We start from the raw sequence: 21711 nt of genomic DNA on the forward strand, positions 1-21711 counted from the left end.
CCCCCAAATTCTGGCTCCACCACCCTGATGGGGATCCCCCTCCCCAAAACAGCCCCAGGGATGGAATTGGGGACAAACCCGAGGGTTTTGGGGTCAGAAATGGGGAAATTGGTCCAGTTGTGGGGTCAGGGGATCGTCCCACCCCCAAATCCCCCAGGGACCCCAAAACCCCCAGGGACCCCCCAAAAACCCCTCTGGGACCTCCACCTTGGTCCCCCTCCCCAGCACAGCCCCAGGGATGGAATTGGGGACAAACCCGAGGGTTTTGGGGTCAGAAATGGGGAAATTGGTCCAGTTGTGGGGTCAGGGGATCCTCCCACCCCAAACCCCCCCGAGGACCCCCCAAAAATCCATCTGGGACCCCCATCTTGGGTCCCCCTCCCCAAAACAGTCCCAAGCAGGAAATTGGGGTCAAACCCTGGGTTTTGGGGTCAGAAATGGGAAAATCCGTCCAGTTGTAGGGTCAGGGGATCGTCCCACCCCAAAACATGCGGGGACCCCAAAATCCCCCAGGGACCCCCCAAAAACCCCTCTGGGACCCCCATCTCGGGTCCCCCTCCCCAGCACAGCCCCAGGGATGGAATTGGGGACAAACCCGGGGTTTTGGGGTCAGAAATGGGGAAATTGGTCCAGTTGTGGGGTCAGGGGATCCTCCCACCCCAAAACCATTGGGGGCCCCAAATGGGACCCCCAAACCCCAGGGAGACCCCAGCCTGGAGCCCCTCCCCAGAACAGTCTCAGGGATGGCATCGGGGTCGGCCCCGCGGGTTTTGGGGTCAGAATGGGGAAATCGCCATTTGGTGGGTTTCCCCAAAGGAGAGGAACCCGGAGACCGGCTTGGGCACCCTCCCCACGCTCTCAGCCTTGCATGGGGTCCCGCTTTTGGGGTCAGCGGGAACCTCCGTATCCTTGTGGGTCCCCATTAGGGCTTGGACGACCCCAAAGCCTTTGGGGGTCCCCAAAAGGCCCGAGACCCCGAAATTTTGGGGTGGTGGTTTTTGGGTGGTATTTAGGGGTTGCGTTTTTGGGTGTTTGGGGTTGTTTTGGGTGGTTTTGGGTGTTTTTGGGTGTTTTGGGGTGGTTTGGGGTGGTTTTTGGGGTGTTTTGGGTGGTTTTGGGTTTGTTTTGGGGGTGGTTTTGGGTTGGTTTTGGGTGGTTTTGGGTGTTTTGGTGTTTTGGGTTGGTTTTGGGGTTTTGGGTGTTTTGGGGTGGTTTTGGGGTGGTTTGGGGTGTTTTTGGGGTTGGTTTGGTGGTGGTTTTGGGTTGGTTTTTGGGGTTGTTTTTGGGGTGTTTTGGGGTGGTTTGGTGGTGTTTTTGGGGTGTTTTTGGGTGGTTTTGGGTTGGTTTTTGGGGTGTTTTTGGGTTGGTTTTTGGGGTTGTTTTTGGGGTGTTTTGGGTTGGATTTGGTGGTGTTTTGGGGGTGTTTTGCGGTGGTTTTGGGTTGGTTTTTGGGGTGGTTTTTGGGGTGTTTTTGGGTGTTTTGGGGTGTTTTTGGGCTGGTTCTTGGGTTGGTTTTTGGGGTGTTTTTGGGGTGTTTTGGGGTGTTTTTGGGGTCGCTCACCTGGCCCTATGTCACCTCCTCGGCCGTGTCCTCGGGCCCTTTCTGCTCGGTGCCCCCCGGCGGCGACTTTGGGGCCTCGGGTTCGGCTTTTTGGGGTGCGCTGGGCTCCTTTGGGGCCTCGGGTTTTTGGGGTGCGCTGGGCTCCTTTGGGGCCTCGGCTTTTTGGGGTTTTTGGGGTGCGCTGGGCTCCTTTGGGGCCTCGGGTTCGGCTTTTTGGGGTGCGCTGGGCTCCTTTGGGGCCTCGGCTTTTTGGGGTTTTTGGGGTGCGCTGGGCTCCTTTGGGGCCTCGGCTTTTTGGGGTTTTTGGGGTTCGCTGGGCTCCTGGGGCGCCTCGGGGGGGCTGGGGCCCTGTGGGGCGACAACGGGGGGCCCCTGAGGTTTCTGGGGTCCCCCCACGGTTTTTGGGGTCTCTCCGAGGTTTTTGGGGTTTTTTTATGGTTTTTTGGGACTCCCACAGTTTTGGGCTTTCACTCCTGGATTTTTAGGACCCCCCTCCCCTGTGGTTTTTGGGATTTCTGAGGTTTTTTGGGGCTCGGATGTTTCTTTTTGGGGAACTCTCCCCGTTTTTGGGGAACTCTCCCCGTTTTTGGGGAACTCTCCCCATTTTTGGGGCTCCCACTGTTTTTGGGATTTCCTGTGGTTTTATTTTGGGGCTCCCCACAGTTTTTTGGGATTCCCGTGGTTTTTAGGGACCCCCCCCCATTTTTTTTGGGGCTCCCTCTTGGTTTTTTGGGATTCCCGTGGTTTTTGGGATTCCTGCAGTTTTTTAGGACTCCTGCAGGGTTTTTTTTTAGGCGATTCCTGCCATTTTTAGGATTTACCGTGGTTTTTTTGGGATTCTCGCAGTTTTGGGGATTCCCGGGGGTTTTTGGGGTCCCTCTCAGTTTTTGGGGTCCCTTGCAGGGTTTTGGGCTCCCCCCTGTGTTTTTGGGGTCCTTGTCCCGGTTTTTGGGGTCCCTGTCAGGGTTTTTGGGGTTCCCCAGGGATTTTGGGGTCCCCTGGAGATTTTGGGGTCCCTCTTGGTGTTTTTGGGGTCCCTAAGGGGATTTTGGGGTCCCTGTCCCGGTTTTTGGTGTCCCTCTCAGTTTTTGGGGTCCCTCGGGGGTTTTTGGGGTCCCTGTCCCGGTTTTTGGGGTCCCCTCTCAGTTTTTGGGGTCCCTGTCAGGGTTTTTGGGGTCCCTCTCAGTTTTTGGGGTCCCCCCGGGGTTTTTGGGGTCCCCCGAGGTTTTTGGGGTCCCTGTGGGTGTTTTGGGGTCCCTGTCGGGGTTTTTGGGGTCCCCTATCAGTTTTTGGGGTCCCTAAGGGGATTTTGGGGTCCCTGTCGGTGTTTTTGGGGTCCCCTATCAGTTTTTGGGGTCCCCTCTCAGTTTTTGGGGTCCCTGTCCGGGTTTTTGGGGTCCCTGTGGGTGTTTTGGGGTCCGGACCTGGTCGTTGCCCTCGGGGGGGCTCCTGCAGACGATGTCGCTGAACGGCGGCGCCTCCGCGGGGCTCTCCTCGGGCGGGGCCGTGGGCGTGGCGGCTGCGGGGAAACGGGGCAAAAACACGGGAAAATGGGAAAAATCCAGGGAAAAAAAACAGGGAAAAAACCCAGGGAAAATGGGGAAAAAAACCCAGGGAAAATGGGGGAAAAACCCAGGGAAAATGGGGGAAAAACACGGGAAAATGGGAAAAATCCAGGGAAAAAACCCAGGGAAAATGGGAAAAATCCAGGCAAAAAACCCAGGGAAAATGGGAAAAAACCCAGGGAAAAACCAGGGGAAAAACCCCAGGGAAAATGGGGGAAAAACCCAGGGAAAATGGGGGAAAAACACGGGAAAATGGGAAAAATCCAGGGAAAAAACCCAGGGAAAATGGGAAAAAAATCCAGGGAAAATGGGGAAAATCCAGGGAAAAAACCCAGGGAAAATGGGAAAAAAATCCCAGGGAAAATGGGGAAAATCCAGGGAAAAAACCCAGGGAAAATGGGAAAAAAAATACAGGGAAAATGGGAAAAAAAATGCAGGGAAAATGGGAAAAAAAATACAGGGAAAATGGGAAAAAAATCCAGGGAAAATGGAGAAAAAAATCCAGGGAAAATGGGGAAAAAATACAGGGAAAATGGGAAAAATCCAGGGAAAATGGGAAAAAAAATCCAGGGAAAATGGGAAAAAACCCAGGGAAAATGGGGAAAAAAATACAGGGAAAATGGGAAAAAAACCCAGGGAAAATGGGGAAAATCCCAGGGAAAATGGAAAAAAACCAGGGAAAAAACCCAGGGAAAAAACCCAGGGAAAATGGGAGAAAAACCCAGGGAAAATGGGGAAAAAATCCAGGGAAAATGGGGAAAATCCCAGGGAAAATGGAAAAAAATCCAGGGAAAATGGAAAAGATAATGGAGAATGGGGGAAGAAATCAGGGGAAATGGGAAAACAGGAAAACAGTGTAACAAGAAAATGGGAAAATGGGAAAAATGGGAAAACCAGAAAAGCAGAGAATTGGGGGATTGGGAGTTGGGGGAATTATTGGGGATTTGGGAACTGGGAATTGGGGACTTTGGAATTTGGGGAGTTGGGAATTTGTGGATTTGGGAATTGGGGATTTGGCGTTTGGGAGCTGAGGAGTTGGGGATTTGGGAATTGGAAAGTGGGAGTTGGGATTTGGGGAATCGGGAATTGGGGAATTGGGGAATCGGGAAATCAGGGATTTGGGGAATCGGGAATTTGGGGATTTGGGGAATCAGGACTTGGGGATTTGGGGAATCAGGAATTTGGGGATTTGGGGAATTAGGGATTTGGGGATTTGGGGAATCGGGAAATCAGGGATTTGGGGAATTGGGAATTTCGGGATTTGGGGAATCAGGAATTTGGGGATTTGGGGAATCAGGAATTTGGGGATTTGGGGAATCGGGAATTTGGGGAATTGGGGAATCGGGAATTGGGGATTTGGGGTTTAGGAATTTGGGGGTTTGGGGGAATTAGGGAATCGGGAATTGGGGAATTGGGGAATCAGGGATTTGCGGAATCGGGAATTTTGGGATTTGGGGAATCAGGAATTGGGGATTTGGGGTTTAGGAATTTGGGGATTTGGGGATTTGGGGAATCGGGAATTTGGGGATTTGGGGAATCGGGAATTTGGGGGTTTGGGGAATTGGGGAATCGGGAATTTCGGGATTTGGGGAATCGGGGATTTGGGGTTTAGGAATTTGGGGGTTTTTGCCCACCTGCCTCGGCCGCCTTCTCGCTGTTGACCCTCCAGCACCAGAAGGCGCCGCCGAGGCTCACGGCCACCAGGATGAGGGACAGAACCACATAGCCCGAGGTGGAGAAGGCCGAGGGACCCCCTGAGGGTGGGGACACCCCGGTGACACCCCAGGGTGACACCCTGTGTGACACCCCCAGGTATGGCACCCCTGTGTGCCGTCCCCATCCCTGTCCCCATGTCCCCGTGTCACCTCCGCCCTGGCACAGGCTCTGCAGGTCGAACACAGTGACCTGTCCCTGTCCCCTCAGTGTCCCCTCAGTGTCCCCGTGTCCCCTCAGTGTCCCCATGTCCCCATGTCCCCATGTCCCCTCAGTGTCCCCATCTCACCTCCGCCCCGGCACAGGCTCTGCAGGTCGAACACAGTGACCTGTCCCTGTCCCCTCAGTGTCCCCTGTGTCCCCGTGTCCCCTCAGTGTCCCCTCACCTCCGCCCTGGCACAGGCTCTGCAGGTCGAACAGGGCGATCTGTGCCCATGTCCCCTCAGTGTCCCCGTGTCCCCTCAGTGTCCCCTGTGTCCCCTGTCCCCTCAGTGCCCTCATGTCCCCTCAGTGTCCCCATCTCACCTCCGCCCTGGCACAGGCTCTGCAGGTCGAACAGGGTGACCTGTCCCTGTCCCCGTGTCCCCTCAGCGTCTCCTCAGTGTCCCCATGTCCCCATCTCACCTCCGCCCTGGCACAGGCTCTGCAGGCCGAACACAGTGATCTGTCCCCATGTCCCCTCAGTGTCCCCATGTCCCCTCAGTGTCCCCATGTCCCCTCGGTGTCCCCATGTCCCCTCACCTCCGCCCTGGCACAGGCTCTGCAGGCCGAACACAGTGACCTGTCCCTGTCCCCTCAGTGTCCCCTCAGTGTCCCCTCAGTGTCCCCATGTCCCCTCACCTCCGCCCTGGCAGAGGCTCTGCAGGTCGAACAGGGCGATCTGTCCCCATCCCTGTCCCCATGTCCCCTCAGTGTCCCCACGTCCCCCATGTCCCCTCAGTGTCCCCATGTCCATGTCCCCTCACCTCCACCCTGGCACAGGCTCTGCAGGCTGAACAGGGTGATCTGTCCCCATGTCCCCTCAGTGTCCCCATGTCCCCTCGGTGTCCCCGTGTCCCCTCAGTGTCTCAGTGTCCCCATCTCACCTCCGCCCTGGCAGAGGCTCTGCAGGTCGAACACAGTGACCTGTCCCTGTCCCCTCAGTGTCCCCATGTCCCCTCACCTCCGCCCTGGCAGAGGCTCTGCAGGTCGAACTCGGCCACCTTGTGGTCGGCGGGGTTGCTGACGGTGCACGCGTAGGTGACGTTGGTGGCGGCGGGCGGCAGCGCCACCCTCAGGGTGGTGCCGTCGGGGGACAGCTGGTGGCGCCCGGGCCCCAGGCGGCCCCAGGCCAGGCTGTCGCGCCGCCAGGTGACATTGACGGCGCCGCGCCCGCTGCCCTGGCACTGCAGCGTCAGGTTGCACCACTCGAGCGTGCTGGCCAGGAGCTGGCTGCGGGTGCGGGGGCTGGGCACGGCCTCTGCAAAACGGGGGGCACGGGGTGGCACCGAAACCGCCGAAAATGTCCCCAAAAATCACCAAAAATCCCACCAAAAATCCCCCCCAAAATCTGTCCCTGTCCCCAGGAGCTGGCTGCGGGTGCGGGGGCTGGGCACGGCCTCTGCAAAACGGGGGCACGGGGTGGCACCGAAACCGCCGAAAATGTCCCCAAAAATATCCCCAAATCCCCCCAAAAAAACTCCAAAAATCCCCCCAAAAAAATCCCAAAAATTCCCCCCCAAAATCTGTCCCTGTCCCCAGGAGCTGGCTGCGGGTGCGGGGGCTGGGCACGGCCTCTGCAAAACGGGGGGCACGGGGTGGTGACAAAAACACCCCAAAAATCCTCCCCAAAAATCCCAAAAAAACCCCCAAAAAATCCCCCCAAAAAACTCCAAAAATCCCCCAAAAAATCCCCCCAAAATCTGTCCCTGTCCCCAGGAGCTGGCTGCAGGTGCAGGGGCTGGGCACGGCCTCTGCAAAACGGGGGGCACGGGGTGGCACCGAAACCGCCAAAAATGTCCCCAAAAATCCCCAAAAATCCCCCGAAAAAACCCCCAAAAAATCCCAAAAAATCCCCCCCAAAATCTGTCCCTGTCCCCAGCCCTGGCCAGGAGCTGGCTGCGGGTGCGGGGGCTGGGCACGGCCTCTGCAACGGGGGGCACGGGGTGGCACCGAAACCGCCAAAAATGTCCCCAAAAATCCCCTCAAATATCCCCAAAAAAAACTCCAAAAATCCCCCCAAAAAATCCCCCCCAAAAAATCCCCCCAAAAATCTGTCCCCAGGAGCTGGCTGCGGGTGCGGGGGCTGGGCACGGCCTCTGCAACGGGGGCACGGGGTGGTGACAAAAACACCCCAAAAATCACCAAAAATCCCAAAAAACCCCCCAAAAAATCCCCCCAAAAAACTCCAAAAAATCCCCCCAAAAATCCCAAAAAATCCCCCCCAAAATCTGTCCCTGTCCCCAGCCCTGGCCAGGAGCTGGCTGCGGGTGCGGGGGCTGGGCACGGCCTCTGCAACGGGGGGCACGGGGTGGCACCGAAACCACCGAAAATATCCCCAAAAATCCCCCCAAAAATCCCATAAAAATAGGCAAAAATCCCACCAAAAATCCCCCCAAAAATACCCTAAAAATCCCCCCAAAAAACTCCAAAAAATCCCAAAAAATCCCCCAAAAAAACCTCCAAAAATCCCCCCAAAAATCCCAAAAAATCCCCCCAAAATCTGTCCCTGTCCCCAGGAGCTGGCTGCGGGTGCGGGGGCTGGGCACGGCCTCTGCAACGGGGGCACGGCAATGGTGACAAAAACACCGAAAATATCCCCAAAAATCCCCTCAAATCCCCCAAAAAACCCCCCAAAAAAACCCCCCAAAAAATGCCCCCAAAAATCCCCCCCAAAAATCCCTCAAAACCTCCCCAAGGCACGGCCTCTGCAACGGGGGCACGGGAGTGGTAACAAAACCACCAAAAATATCCCCAAAAATCCCCTCAAATCCCTCAAAAACCTCCCCAAAAATCCCCCCAAAAAATCCCACCTTAACTAATGAATGATTAAATGAACGATTAAATTAGTAATTAAATGAGTGAATTAAATTAATTAACCACGTCCCCTCACCGCAGACGGACAGGTTGAAGGCCTGACCATCCATCAGTGTCAGCTAGAACCCCATTTCTGCTCCGTGCCTCAGTTTCCCCACCAAAAACCCACCTTAACCCAATGACCCAATTCAATTAATAACTAAATGGATGAATTAAATTAATTAACCGCTCCCCCTCACTGCAGACAGACAGGTTGAAGGCCTGATCATCCATCAGTGTCACCTAGAGCCCCATTAGTGTTCCGTGCCTCAGTTTCCCCACCAAAAACCCAAGTTAACCCAATGAACAATGAACCAATTAATCAATTAATTAATTAACCATCTCCCCTCACCATAGACAGACAGGTTGAAGGTCTGATCCCCATCAGTGTCACCTAAAACCCCATTTCTGCTCCGTGCCTCAGTTTCCCCACCCAAACCCCAAGTTAACCCAATGAACAATGAACCAATTAATTAATTAACCATCTCCCCTCACTGTAGACGGACAGGTTGAAGGCCTGACCATCCATCAGTGTCAGCTAGAACCCCATTAGTGCTCCGTGCCTCAGTTTCCCCGCCCAAACCCCACCTTACCCCAACGAATAATTAAATAACTAATTAATTAACCAATTAACCGCTCCCCCTCACTGCAGACAGACAGGTTGAAGGCCTGATCATCCATCAGTGTCACCTAGAGCCCCAATCCTGCTCTGTGCCTCAGTTTCCCCACCAATAACCCACCTTAACCCAATGAATGATTCAATGAATGGTTAAATGAATGATTAAATGAAAGAAAGAATGAATGATTAAATTAATTAACCACGTCCCCTCACCGTAGACGGACAGGCTGAAGGTCTGGTCATCCATCAGTGCCACCTAGAGCCCCAGTCCTGCTCCGTGCCTCAGTTTCCCCGCCCAAACCCCACCTTAACCCAATGAACAATGAACCAATTAATCAATTAATTAATTAACCATGTCCCCTCACCGTAGACGGACAGGTTGAAGGATTGATCCCCCACCAGTGTCACGTAGAACCCCATTCCTGCTCCGTGCCTCAGTTTCCCCACCAAAAACCCAACTTAACCAAATGAACAATGAACCAATTAATTAATTAACCAATAACCCAAGCCCCCCTCACCACAGACGGACAGGTTGAAGGCCTGACCATCCATCAGTGTCACCTAGAGCCCCATTAGTGCTCCGTGCCTCAGTTTCCCCGCCCAAACCCCAAGTTAACCCAATGAACAATGAACCAATTAATTAATTAACCGCTCCCCCTCACCGTAGACAGACAGGTTGAAGGTCTGGTCATCCATCAGTGTCAGCTAGAGCCCCATTAGTGCTCCGTGCCTCAGTTTCCCCACCACAAACCCAAGTTAACCCAATGAATGATTAAATGAATTGTTAAATGAATGATTCAATGAATGGTTAAATGAATGATTAAATGAAAGAAAGAATGAATGATTAAATTAATTAACCACGTCCCCTCACCGTAGACGGACAGGTTGAAGGCCTGACCATCCATCAGTGTCAGCTAGAGCCCCATTAGTGCTCCGTGCCTCAGTTTCCCCACCCAAACCCCAAGTTAACCCAATGAACAATGAACCAATTAATTAATTAACCATCTCCCCTCACTGTAGACGGACAGGTTGAAGGCCTGGTCATCCATCAGTGTCACCTAGAGCCCCAATCCTGCTCTGTGCCTCAGTTTCCCCGCCCAAACCCCACCTTACCCCAATGAACAATGAACCAATTAATTAATTAACCGCTCCCCCTCACCGTAGACGGACAGGTTGAAGGCCTGACCATCCATCAGCGTCACCTAAAACCCCATTTCTGCTCCGTGCCTCAGTTTCCCCACCAAAAACCCAAGTTAACCCAATGAACAATGAACCAATTAATGAATTAACCATCTCCCCTCACCGTAGACGGACAGGTTGAAGGTCTGACCATCCATCACTGTTACCTAATACCCCATTTCTGCTCCGTGCCTCAGTTTCCCCACCCAAACCCCACCTTACCCCAATGAATAATTAAATAACTAATTAATTAATCAATAAGCCGATCCCCCTCACCGTAGACGGACAGGTTGAAGGCCTGACCATCCATCAGTGTCACCTGGAGCCCCAGTCCTGCTCCGTGCCTCAGTTTCCCCGCCCAAACCCCAAGTTAACCCAATGAACAATGAACCAATTAATTAATTAACCGCTCCCCCTCACCGTAGACGGACAGGTTGAAGGTCTGGTCATCCATCAGTGTCAGCTAGAACCCCAATCCTGCTCCGTGCCTCAGTTTCCCCACCCAAACCCCAAGTTAACCCAATGAACAATGAACCAATTAATCAATTAATTAATTAATTAACCATCTCCCCTCACCGTAGACGGACAGGTTGAAGGTCTGGTCATCCACCAGGGCCGGCTGCAGTTTGATGCGCGCCCCGAAGACGCCGCTGTCGCCGCTCTGCAGCGCCCGCAGCCGCAGCGCGGTGCCGTTCACCAGCTCCAGGCGGCGCCCGAAGCGGTCCCGCGGGTCCGGGCGCTCCAGCCCCGCCGGGCCCACCTCGGCCACCTGGATGGTGGCGCCGGAGCCCCCCGAGAAGCTCCACTCGATCTCCTTCACCGTCTGGTTGGGCAGCAGCGACGGCGACAGCAGCACCGAGCCGCCCAGGACGCCGTTCACCTGCCGGGGCGGGGACCGCGACTGCCCGAACAGCAATTCTGTGACAGAAAAGTGTCATCTGTGAGGGTTTGGGGACATTTGGGGACAGCTAGAGACACCTGGGGACATCTATGGACACCTGGGGACAGTGGCACGGAGCCGCCCAGGACAGCGTTCACCTGCCGGGGCGGGGACCGCGACTGCCCAAAGAGCAATTCTGTGATAAAATAGTGTCACCTGTGAGGGTTTGGGGACATTGGGGACAGCTAGAGACACCTGGGGACATCTAGGGATCTCCTTGTTGGAGGGGACAGCAGCACGGAGCCGCCCAGGACGCCGTTCACCTGCCGGGGCGGGGACCGCGACTGCCCGAACAGCAGCTCTGGGAGAGAAACAGGACATTTGGGGACATTGGGGACATCTAGAGACACCTGGGGACATCTATAGACACCTGGGGACAGCAGCACCGAGCCGCCCAGGACACCGTTCACCTGCCGGGGCGGGGAACGCGACTGCCCGAACAGCAGCTCTGGGAGAGAAATATGGGATTTGGGGACAATTGGGGACAATTGGGGACATCTAGAGACACCTGGGGACAGCAGGACAGAGCCACCGAGGACAGCGTTCACCTTCCGGGGTGGGGACCGCGACTGCCCAAAGAGCAGCTCTGGGATAGAAACAGGACATTGGGGACAATTGGGGACATCTGGGGACATCTAGGGACACCTGGGGACATCTAGAGACACCTGGGGACAGCAGCACGGAGCCGCCCAGGACAGCGTTCACCTGCCGGGGCGGGGACCGGGACTGCCCGAACAGCAGCTCTGGGACAGAAAAGTGTCATCTGTGAGGGTTTGGGGACATTTGGGGACAGCCAGAGACACCTGGGGACATCTATGGACACCTGGGGACATCTATGGACCTCCTTGTTGGAGGGGAGAGCAGGAAAGAGACACCCAGGACGCCGTTCACCTGCCGGGGCGGGGACCGCGACTGCCCGAACAGCAATTCTGTGACAAAATAGTGTCACCTGTGAGCATCTGGGGACATTGGGGACATTGGGGACATTGGGGACAGCTAGAGACACCTGGGGACATCTAGAGACACCTGGGGACAGCAGCACGGAGCCGCCCAGGACGCCGTTCACCTGCCGGGGCGGGGACCGGGACTGCCCGAACAGCAGCTCTGGGACAGAAACAGGACATTGGGGACATTTGGGGACATTGGGGACATTTGGGGACAATTGGGGACATCTAAAGACACCTGGGGACAGCAGCACCGAGCCGCCCAGGACGCCGTTCACCTGCCGGGGCGGGGACCGCGACTGCCCGAACAGCAATTCTGTGACACAGAAATGTCACCTGTGAGCATCTGGGGACATTGGGGACATTGGGGACATCTAGAGACACCTGGGGACAGCAGCACGGAGCCGCCCAGGACGCCGTTCACCTGCCGGGGCGGGGACCGCGACTGCCCAAAGAGCAATTCTGGGATAGAAATATGGGATTTGGGGACACTTAGGGACATCTAGAGACACCTGGGGACAGCAGGACAGAGCCACCGAGGACAGCGTTCACCTGCCCAGGATTGGTCACAGAGCATTTCTGACACACAGAAATGTCACCTGTGAGGGTTTGGGGACATTTGGGGACAGCCAGAGACACCTGGGGACATTTGGGGACCTCCTTGTTGGAGGGGACAGCAGGACAGAGCCACCCAGGACAGCGTTCACCTGCCCAAAGAGCAGCTCGGGGACAGGAAAATGTCACCAGAGGGGGCTTGGGGACACTTGGGGACACTTGGGGACACTTGGGGACATTTGGGGACACTTTGAGAGCATCTTTAGGATGTTTGGGGATGTTTTGGGGACACTTGGGGACACTTTTAGGATGCTTGGAGAGCATCTTGAAGATGTTTGGAGACGTTTTGGGGACGTTTTTAGGATGTTTGGGGACATTTTGGACCATTTGAGGCCATTTTGGGGTCATTTGGGGACATTTTGGACATTTGGGGTCATTTGGGAACACTTGGGGACATTTGAGGATGTTTGGAGAGCGTTTTTGGGGATGTTTGGAGAAGTTTTGGGCACATTTTGGGGACATTTTTCGGATATTTTGGGGACATTTGGGGACATTTTGGGGTCATTTGGGGACATTTGGGGACATTTTGGGGTCATTTGGGGAGGAAGAGGAGGAGGAAGAGGAGGAGGAGGAGGAGGAGGAAGGTCCTGCAGCGGCCTTGGCTGGGTTGGAGCCGTCGGTGCCACCACAAAACGAGGGAAAAGCAGAAATTTTGGGGTGAAAGCAGCCAAAAAGGTGAACCAATCCCAGGAGGGGAAATTCCTTCAAAAAGAGAAGGAAAAAAGGAAATTTTGGGGTGAAAGCAGCCAAAAAGGGGAATCAGTCCCAGGAGGGGAACTCACTTCAAAACGAGAAGGAAAAAAGGAAATTTTGGGGTGAAAGCGGCTGAAAAGGGGAACCAGTCCCAGGAGGGGAAATTCCCTTCAAAAAGAGAAGGAAAAAAGGAAATTTTGGGGTGAAAGCGGCCGAAAAGGGAACTATTGCAGGTCTGGAGCGGAGTGCGAGCGGGGCTGCTGCAAAAAGAGGGAAAAGCAGAAATTTTGGGGGGAAAATGAGCGAAAAAGGTGAAAAGCGCAAGTGGCGGGTCCGGGCCGGGCTCTCACCAGAGCAGCGCTCCAGGAGGGAGCGGGAGGAGTTCCCGGCCACAACTCCCAAAACCTCATTTTCTGCCTCAAAAGGCGCCTCCTGCAGGAGCCCTGCGGAAAACCGAGAACCGGGGGGTTCTTCTTGGGTGGAATTCCTGCAAAATTGGGGGTTTGGGGCGGAATTCCTGCAAAATTGGGGATTTTTTGGGGGTAGAACTTCTGCAAAATTGGGATTTTTGGGATAGAACTTATACAAAATTGGGGATTTTGGGGGTAGAATTTATACAAAATTGGGGATTTTGGGGTGGAATTTCTGCAAAATTGGGATTTTTGGGGTGGAATTTCTGCAAAATTGGGGATTTTGGGTGCAGAACTTCTGCAAAATTGGGGCTTTTTGGGGGTATAACTTATTCAAAATTGGGGATTTTGGGGGTAGAACTTATACAAAATTGGGGATTTTGGGGTGGAATTCCTGCAAAATTGGGGATTTTTGGGGCAGAACTTATGCAAAATTGGGGATTTTTCAGGGTAGAACTTGTGCAAAATTGGGGATTTTGGGTGGAATTTCTGCAAAATTCGGGATTTTTGGGGTGGAATTTCTGCAAAATTGGGGATTTTTGGGGTGGAATTTCTGCAAAATTGGGGATTTTTGGGATAGAACTTGTGCAAAATTGGGGATTTTGGGTGGAATTTCTGCAAAATTCGGGATTTTTGGGGTGGAATTTCTGCAAAATTGGGATTTTTGGGGTAGAACTTATACAAAATTGGGGATTTTGGGGGTAGAATTTCTGCAAAATTGGGGATTTTTGGGGTAGAATTTATGCAAAATTGGGGATTTTGGGGTGGAATTTCTGCAAAATTGGGGATTTTGGGGTGGAATTCCTGCAAAATTGGGGATTTTTGGGGTAGAATGTCTGAAAACTTGGTGGTTCTCCGGGGAGTAGAATTTCCACAAGAGTGGAGATTATTTGGGGTAGAATTCCTGCAAAATTGTGGTTTTGGGGTAGAAATTCTGTAAAATTGGGGTTTTTATGGGCTAGGATTTCTGCAAAATTCGGGCTTTTTTTGGGAGTAGAATTTCCACAAAAATTATGTTTATTGGGAGTAGAATTCCTGCAAAATTGGTTTTTTTTGGTAGAATTCCTGCAAAATTGGGGTTTTTTTGGGGCCGGGCAGCTCCAGGCAGGGACAAAACCGCAAAATTTTGGGATTGGCGATTCCTGATCCCAACCCAGGGGAAGGCTCTGAGATTCCATTCGGGATTTTTTTATATTTTTTCCTTTTTTTTTGGCATTTCCTTGGATAAATCCCGCCCGGTGCCGGCACCGCGAACCTCGGGAATTTCGGGAATTATCCCGGGAATTTTGGGAGTTATTTCGGAATTTCGGGAATTATCCCGGGAATTTCGGGACCAGCGGCTTTTACTCCCGCTTTTCCCGGGTTTTATTCCTGCTTTTCCCAGCTTTTATTCCTGCTTTTCCCGGGTTTGATTTCCACTTTTTCCCGCTTTGAATCCCGCCTTTCCTGAGTTTCATTCCTGCTCATCCCAGGATTTTATTCCCGCTTTTCCAGGTTTCATTCCTACTTTTCCAGGATTTGATTCCCACTTTTTCCCGGTTTCATTCCTGCTTTTCCCCAGTTTAATTCCCGCTTTTTCCCTGTTTAATTCCCACTCTTCCCAGGTATCATTCCTGCTTTTTCCCAGTTTAATTCCTGCTTTTCCCGGATTTCATTTCCACTTTTCCCGAGTTTCATTCCTGCTCATCCCAGGATTTGATTCCCGCTTTTCCAGGATTTGATTGCCGCTCATCCCGGCATCGATCCCTGCTTTTTCCCGGGATTGATTCCCGCTTTTTCCCGGGATTGATTCCCGCTTTTCCCGAGTTTCATCCCTGCTCATCCCGGGTTCCATTCCCGCTTTTCCAACCCGACTTTAAGGGGAATTTTTGAGTTCTGGGTGAAGTTTTTGGGGGCTGAAGCCCCCGCGGAGCCCAGGGGAGGATGCTGAGGGCGGGCAGGGGCTTCCCAAAATCCCTCAGGAATTCCCAAATCCTCTCCCGAAATTCCAAAATCCCTCAGGAATTCCCAAATCCTCTCCCGGGATTCCAAAATCCCTCAGGAATTCCCAAAACCATCCAGAAGTCCAAAATCCCTCTGGAATTCCAGGATCCGCTCCCCCTCTGGAATGATCTCCATCCCCATCCCCATTTCCCCCCAGGGTTTCCCGGAGCTTTTCCCGGGATTTTTCCCGTTTTCTCCCGGGATTTTTCCCGTTTTTTCCCGTGATTTTTCCCCTGTTTTTTCCCGGGATTTCCCCCGTTTTTTCCCGTGATTTTTCCCGTTTTTTCCCGGGATTTTTCCTGTTTTTTTCTCTGGATTTTTCCCGTTTTTTCCCGGGATTTTTCCCCGTTTTCTCCCGGGATTTTTCCCTGTTTTTTCCCTGTTTTTTCCCTGGATTTTTCCCGTTTTTTTCCCGGGATTTTCCCCGTTTTTTCCCGTGATTTTCCCCCGTTTTTTCCCGGGATTTTTCCCTGTTTTTTCCCTGTTTTTCCCCGGGATTTTTCCCCGTTTTTTCCCGGGATTTTTTCCCGTTTTTCCCCGGGATTTTCCCCCGTTTTTTCCCGTGATTTTTCCCGTTTTTTCCCGGGATTTTTCCCCGTTTTCCATCCCGGTCGGACGCCCGGCCCCTCCCGCGCCAAGCGCCGCCCCGGCCCTGCCTGTTTATCCCAGATTTCGGGATTTTTTGGGAGCACGCGGCGCTCCCGCAGCGCCGACAGGAGGGAGAGGGAGGAGCGGGATCCGTCCCTGCTCCCGATCCGCCCCAAAATCCCCCGAAATTCCCCCAAAATCCAACTCCAGACTCGCCTTTACCCCCGCGTCTCTTCCCACGCTGCGCTCCGAATCCCGGCAATTCGGCATTTTCCCGAGAATTCGGCTTTTCCCACCTTTCCCGGGAATTATTCGGGTTTTTCCCGGGAATTCGGGTTTTTTCCCCACATTTCCCGGGAATTCGAGTTTTTCTTTCCCTGGAATTCAGGTTTTCCCACGTTTCCCGGGAATTCTGTTTTTTCCCACCTTTCCCGGGAATTCGGTTTTTTTTGGGGCATCACCTGTCGGCACCATCCCCGGCCAGAGCCAATTAATCACGGAGGCAAATGAACCGAGCCGTAATTAACCTGCCCGCGGGATTTTCGGGAATTCTGCAATCTTTGGGAATTCCGGGGGGGATCCCTCGCTCTCCCCGCTTTACGTAAGGAGCCGGGGAGGAGGAGGAGGGGGTGAAATAAAATTTTTTAAAAAATCGCAGCGCCCCCAAAATCGCAATAAACCCCCCCCAAAATGGGGCGTGGGGATGTTCCAGAGCTTTCCATGGGGATGGGGGGTCCCGGGGGTCGCGACTCACCTGGGCCGAGCCCCAGCAGCGCCAGCAGCAGCGAGGGCAGGCGCGCTTTGCCCCGCGGCCATTCCCGCTCCATCCCGGCGGGCTCGGGCTCCTTATCCCGGGATGCGCGGCCCGGCTCGGCTCGGCTCGGCTCGGCTCGGCTCGGCTCGGCTCGGCTCGGCCCGGCTCGGCTCGGCTCGGCTCGGCTCGGAGCGGGATCAGCGGCTCCGAGCAGCAGCAGCGGGAGGAGGAGGAGGAGGAGGAGGAGGAGGAGGAGGAAGGAGGAGCGACCACCCCGGCGCCGCAGCCCGAGGGGCGCGGAGCATCGCGGGGCTCAGGGAGAGCGGAGCGCCATGGGGGGAAAGCAGCGGGATTTGGGGGAAAAATCCGCGATTTGGGGAAAAACGGGGATGGGGAGGGGAAAAACGGGGATGGGGGGAGTGCGGGAATGGGGGGGAAACGGCGGGAATGGGGAGAAAAATCGCCGGGAATGGGGGAAAAATCACCGGGAATGGGAGAAAAACAAACCCCGAGAATGGGGGAAAATCACCGGGAATGGGGGAAAATCACCGGGAATGGGGAGGAAAATGGGAATGGGGGGAAAACGGGGATGGCGGCGCGGGGGGGAAAGGGCTGGGGGAAAATGCGGGAATGGGGAAAAACAAATCCGGGAATGGGGGAAAAATGCGGGAACGGGGTGGGGAAAAAGGGGAATGGGGAGAGTGCGGGAATGAGGGAAATGTGGGGTGGGGGGGGGGAAACAAACACCGGGAATGGGGGGAAAAACCAGCGGGAATGGGGGAAATGCGGGAAGGGGGTGGGTGGGGGGAAATGGGAATGGGGGGAAAAAAATGCGGGAATGGGGGGAAAATGCGGGAATGGGGGAAACCGCAACCGGGAACGGGAAGAAGCCGGAGCGCTGCGGAGCGGGCGGAGCGCGCAGAATGGCGGGGGCTGCGCTGACCCCCGACCCTGCGGCGGCCGCGGAGCCCGGATCAGGCCCGGATCAGGCCCGGATCAGGCCCGGATTAGCGGCGGGCACGGCCCGGCACGGGAAAAACGCCGGGAAAGGGGAATGCAGGGGATGCCGGGGGCGCCCCCAGACTCAGGGGGGGCTCCTCGCAATGCCAGGGGGGCTCCCCCCGAAATTCCAGAGGGTCTCCCCCTGAAATTCCAGAGGGCCCCCCCGAAATTCCAGAGGGACCCCCCGAAATTCCAGAGGGTCCCCTCGAAATTTCAGAGCCGCTCCCCTCGAAATTCCAGAGGCTCCCCTCGAAATTCCAGAGGGAGCCCCCGAAATTCCAGAGGGTCTCCCCCCGAAATTCCAGAGGCTCCCCCCGAAATTCCAGAGGGACCCCCCGAAATTCCAGAGGGTCCCCTCGAAATTCCAGAGCTGCTCCCCCCGAAATTCCAGAGGGTCCCCCCGAAATTCCAGAGGGTCCCCCCGAAATTCCAGAGGGTCCCCTCGAAATTCCAGAGTAGCTCCCCTCGAAATTCCAGAGCTGCTCCCCCTGAAATTCCAGAGGGACCCCCCGAAATTCCAGAGGGACCCCCGAAATTCCAGAGGCTCCCCTCGAAATTCCAGAGGGTCCCCTCGAAATTCCAGAGGGTCCCCCTGAAATTCCAGAGGGTCCCCTCGAAATTCCAGAGGGACCCCCAAAATTCCAGAGGCTTTCCCAGCCCCTCTGTGGGTCCCAGAGGGGTTTTGGGGATTTGCAGTTTTGGGGTGTTTGGCTTTGGGGTTTTGGGGGATTTGGGGTTTGGGGGTTTGTATTTTGGGCGAGTTTGGGGGTTTGGCTTTTGGGGTTTGGGGTTTTCAGGGATTCGGGGGTTTGGGGGAATTTGGGGTTTTGGGGTTTGGAGATTTGAGGTTTGGGGAATTTGGAGTTTGGGGGATGTAGAGGTTTGGACTTTGGGGGTTTTGGGGTTTGGAGATTTGGAGTTTGGGGGTTTGGGGTTTGGGGAAGGAGATGCCAGAATTTCTCCTTCCCTCCCTCCGGCCGATCCCGGTTTTCCAGCCGGGAATTCCAGCGGGAAAAGCTCTCCCACCCGGGAATTTGGGATTCCGATTTATTGTGGGTGGAATTCCCGGTGGGAAAATCGGGAACGTGGGGAGAGGGAGCCCACAGAGGAGTCGGCACACAAGGGGTTAATCCCAGCTTCTGTTTTTCCAGGATTTTTGGGTTTTTTTGAGGAATTTCCCAAACGGATGAGGGAGCAGCCAGGTGTCCCAAAAAATCGAATTTTGGGGCGCTTAGCGCTTTTTGGGTGCCCCAAATCCCTCCAGGATTCCATTTTTCAGCCTCTCATCCCCAAAAATCCCTGGAAAAACAGAACGGAGGGTCCTGGCCCGGGTTAATGAACAGCAATTAAGGGTTAATGAAGGGCTGGAAGGGCGATGAAACCTCTGGAATTCGGCTGGAATTCCTGGGGCACAAAGGGAAGAGCTCTGAGCAAAGCCCAGCCCGGGATGCAGAGAATTCCTGGAAGGAAAATTGAAATTATTCCAAATCTGTCCAGGGATCCCAAGGTGAAACAGCCCAGGAAATTTGGAACGGGGAGTTTTTTGGATTTTATTGGGATCGGAGCCAGGAAAACCAGGGGAAAAAAAAGGAAGAAAAGCCATTCCCAGAGCCAGGAACATCCTGCATTTTTAGGGAATCCTGGAATAATTTGGCTTGGAAAGAGCTGACACGTCCCAACTCCATTGGCAGGGACACTCACATTATCCCAAGCTGGAGTTTTGAGGAATTTAAAGGAATTTTAAGGAATTATTTAAAAGAATTTTAAGGAATTAATGCTTTTTTCCCAGGCCCATTTCCTTGGATCATCCTGGCGGGCGATCCTATCATGTGGAAATGAAGGAATCTTCAGGAATTTTGAGAAATTTTCAGGGATTTTAAAGGTCTTCCAGGAATTTTCAGGATTTTTTCAGTAATTTTAAGGGATTTTAAGGAATCTTCAGGAATTTTAAAGGAATTTAAAGCATTTTAAGGCATCTCAAGGATTTTTCAGGGTTTTTTCCCCGCGTTGATCCAAAATCCAGTGTTTTCTGGGATGTGGCTGTGGGGAAGGCCTCGATCCACTGGGATCCAAAGGGACCCATCCCAAACCCATGGAACAGAGAAATAAATCCAGGGTCTGGGAACCCCAAATCCAGCTATGGGGGAACCCAAATTTAGGGTTTTTGACCCCAAACGCAGAGGAAGGGGGGGGATGCCCCAAACCCCACAGAACTGGAGGAGGTCCCTCAAAACCCCCTTTGGGACCCCTCCAGGCCCCGGGGCTGCTCCCCGAGGATCCAGGCGGGGAAAAAGGGAGGGTTTTTGGGGATTTTTGGGTTTTTTTCCCTCATGGGGTGCCCAAATCCCCTCACGGAGCCCCAAATCCCCTCAGGGCACAGCGATGACGTCATGGGGAAACCACGCCCACATCAGTATGGCGGGACGGCAAATCTCGCGAGAGCTCGCGGTGCTTCGAGGTTACAAATAGTCCCGCCTGAGGGACGCGGCCCTCAGAGCCCGCCCAGCCGGGGGCGGGCACAGGAGGGAGGGGGGGTGTTGCGCTGTGGGCGCCGCTAGGCCCCGTCATGGCGGAGTTGTGAGGGGAGCGGGCACAAATCCCGGGAATTCGCCTCGGGAATTCCTCCTTGGAATGGCTCCCCAGCCTTGGAATGGCAGCGCTGTCCCCCTGTCCCGCCCTCCCACTGTTCCCTGGCTGAGGGCCTGGAAGAGCCATGAGGGGAAACTGAGGCACGATGGGTCCCGTGTTTCCAACATTTTTATATTTTTCCACATAAAATCCGGGACAATCCCTCCCGAGTCCTTCTTTTCTTCTTCCAGCTGCTCCCGGTTTAAAGAGAATTTCAATAAAATTAATTTATTTGAGGTGTTTTGTCACCAGGCCGGGGAAGGGAAGGGATGGAAGGTGAAATTCCGGCGGGATGGGGAAAAAAAAGGGAATTTTCCTTCTAAAAGCCAAATTCCGGATTCCGTGAAGGAATCCTGATTTAATTATTGGATTAAAATCGCTTTTTGTATAGAGGGAAGGATGAGGCGAGGGATTTGTGATGAAAATTCCCGGGGAATAAATGGGGATAAAGCCAGGAATAAATCAGATAAATCCCTGGAATAAATTCGTCTGGAAGTTTTGTTCTTTTGGAATTGTGGTTGCCACGAAAATCCCTCCAGGGATTTGAGAACGTGGGAATTGCAGGAATTATGGATGGAAAAGGAAAATATTCCTCTCTCCATCCATTCATTCTTCAATTCTCCCAGAAAAACCATTGAGGAATGACAAAAATCCCCCCAAAAATAAAAGGAAAACTCAGAGCCGCTTTAATTTTTTTTAACCATTTATATTTATATATATATATATAAAAAAATTAAATATATATAATATATCGTGTTTAAGACTAAAAATATAGTACAGAATATTTAAAAAAAAAAGGAAAATGCAACGTAAAAAAAAAAAAAAAAGGGAAACGGGGAGAGATTTCGGAATTTCGGGGGGGAAAAAAGAGGAAACGGGGAAGGGTCTCTAAACGAACCTGTGCTAAAAAAAAAAAAGGGGGAAATTCCAAGTTCCAGCCCCAAAGTGGGGTTGGAATTTTAAAGCTTCCCGGTGGCCGGGGCGGGCTCCCCCTCTTCCCGTGGGATATTGCTCTGGAGTTTGGGGTGCAGCACCTGGAGCGGGAATTCCCTCCCCCCTCTGGCGGTTTGGGGTGAATTCAGGCACCTTTGGGATCCCCGGGGGTTCGGGCCCGTCCTGACGGGACCTTTTTTTGGGCGGTTTTGGGGAATTTCGGGAGGGGGAAACGGGAGGGGAGGGTCCCGCGGCTCGTACCGGGATTGGGAATTTGGGGGAATTGAAGGGATTTTGGGAATTTGGGAAGATCCCGACCCCAGGGAGGGCCCTTGAGGGGTGGGGAGGGGTCTCGTACCTAATCCCGGGGATTTTTGGGAATCAGCTGGGAATTCCTTCCAAAATTCACTCCCCAAAATCCCAAATTTGGGCTGGGAATTAACCAGGAATTCCTTCCAAAATTCACTCCCCAAATCCCAAATTTGGGCTGGGAATTAACCGGGAATTCCTTCCAAAATTCACTCCCCAAA

The 21711-nt window shown here is 53.7% G+C and overlaps 1 protein-coding gene and 1 long non-coding RNA gene across 5 annotated transcripts; one reads left to right on the forward strand and one right to left on the reverse strand.

The window, feature by feature from the left end:
• Positions 1–1473: 1473 nt before the first annotated feature.
• LOC135457816 (SLAM family member 8-like) lies at positions 1474–17023 on the reverse strand. 4 transcript variants are annotated; one of them, XM_064732590.1, is made up of 7 exons: positions 16619–17023; positions 10268–10609; positions 6002–6298; positions 4761–4880; positions 2986–3080; positions 1767–1942; positions 1474–1715 (listed from the first exon to the last, which is right to left on the reverse strand). In XM_064732590.1, exons 1-7 carry the CDS (start codon positions 16689–16691, stop codon positions 1568–1570), a joined length of 1251 nt encoding a protein of 416 aa, XP_064588660.1. In that variant the 5' UTR covers positions 16692–17023; the 3' UTR covers positions 1474–1567. The 4 variants fall into 4 exon arrangements, with proteins under 4 accessions (XP_064588660.1, XP_064588661.1, XP_064588658.1 ...); XM_064732591.1 differs by having other exon boundaries at positions 1475–1636; positions 1760–1942; XM_064732588.1 differs by having other exon boundaries at positions 1475–1942.
• Positions 17024–18533: 1510 nt separating this feature from the next.
• On the forward strand, positions 18534–20484 carry LOC135457789 (uncharacterized). The gene is made up of 2 exons (XR_010442770.1): positions 18534–19127; positions 19410–20484. It is a non-coding gene; the product is annotated as an uncharacterized LOC135457789 (long non-coding RNA).
• The last annotated feature ends 1227 nt before the right edge of the window (positions 20485–21711 follow it).

This window comes from Zonotrichia leucophrys, chromosome 25 (genome assembly GCF_028769735.1).
Source record: "Zonotrichia leucophrys gambelii isolate GWCS_2022_RI chromosome 25, RI_Zleu_2.0, whole genome shotgun sequence".
In the NCBI taxonomy this organism is placed as follows: domain Eukaryota; kingdom Metazoa; phylum Chordata; class Aves; order Passeriformes; family Passerellidae; genus Zonotrichia; species Zonotrichia leucophrys.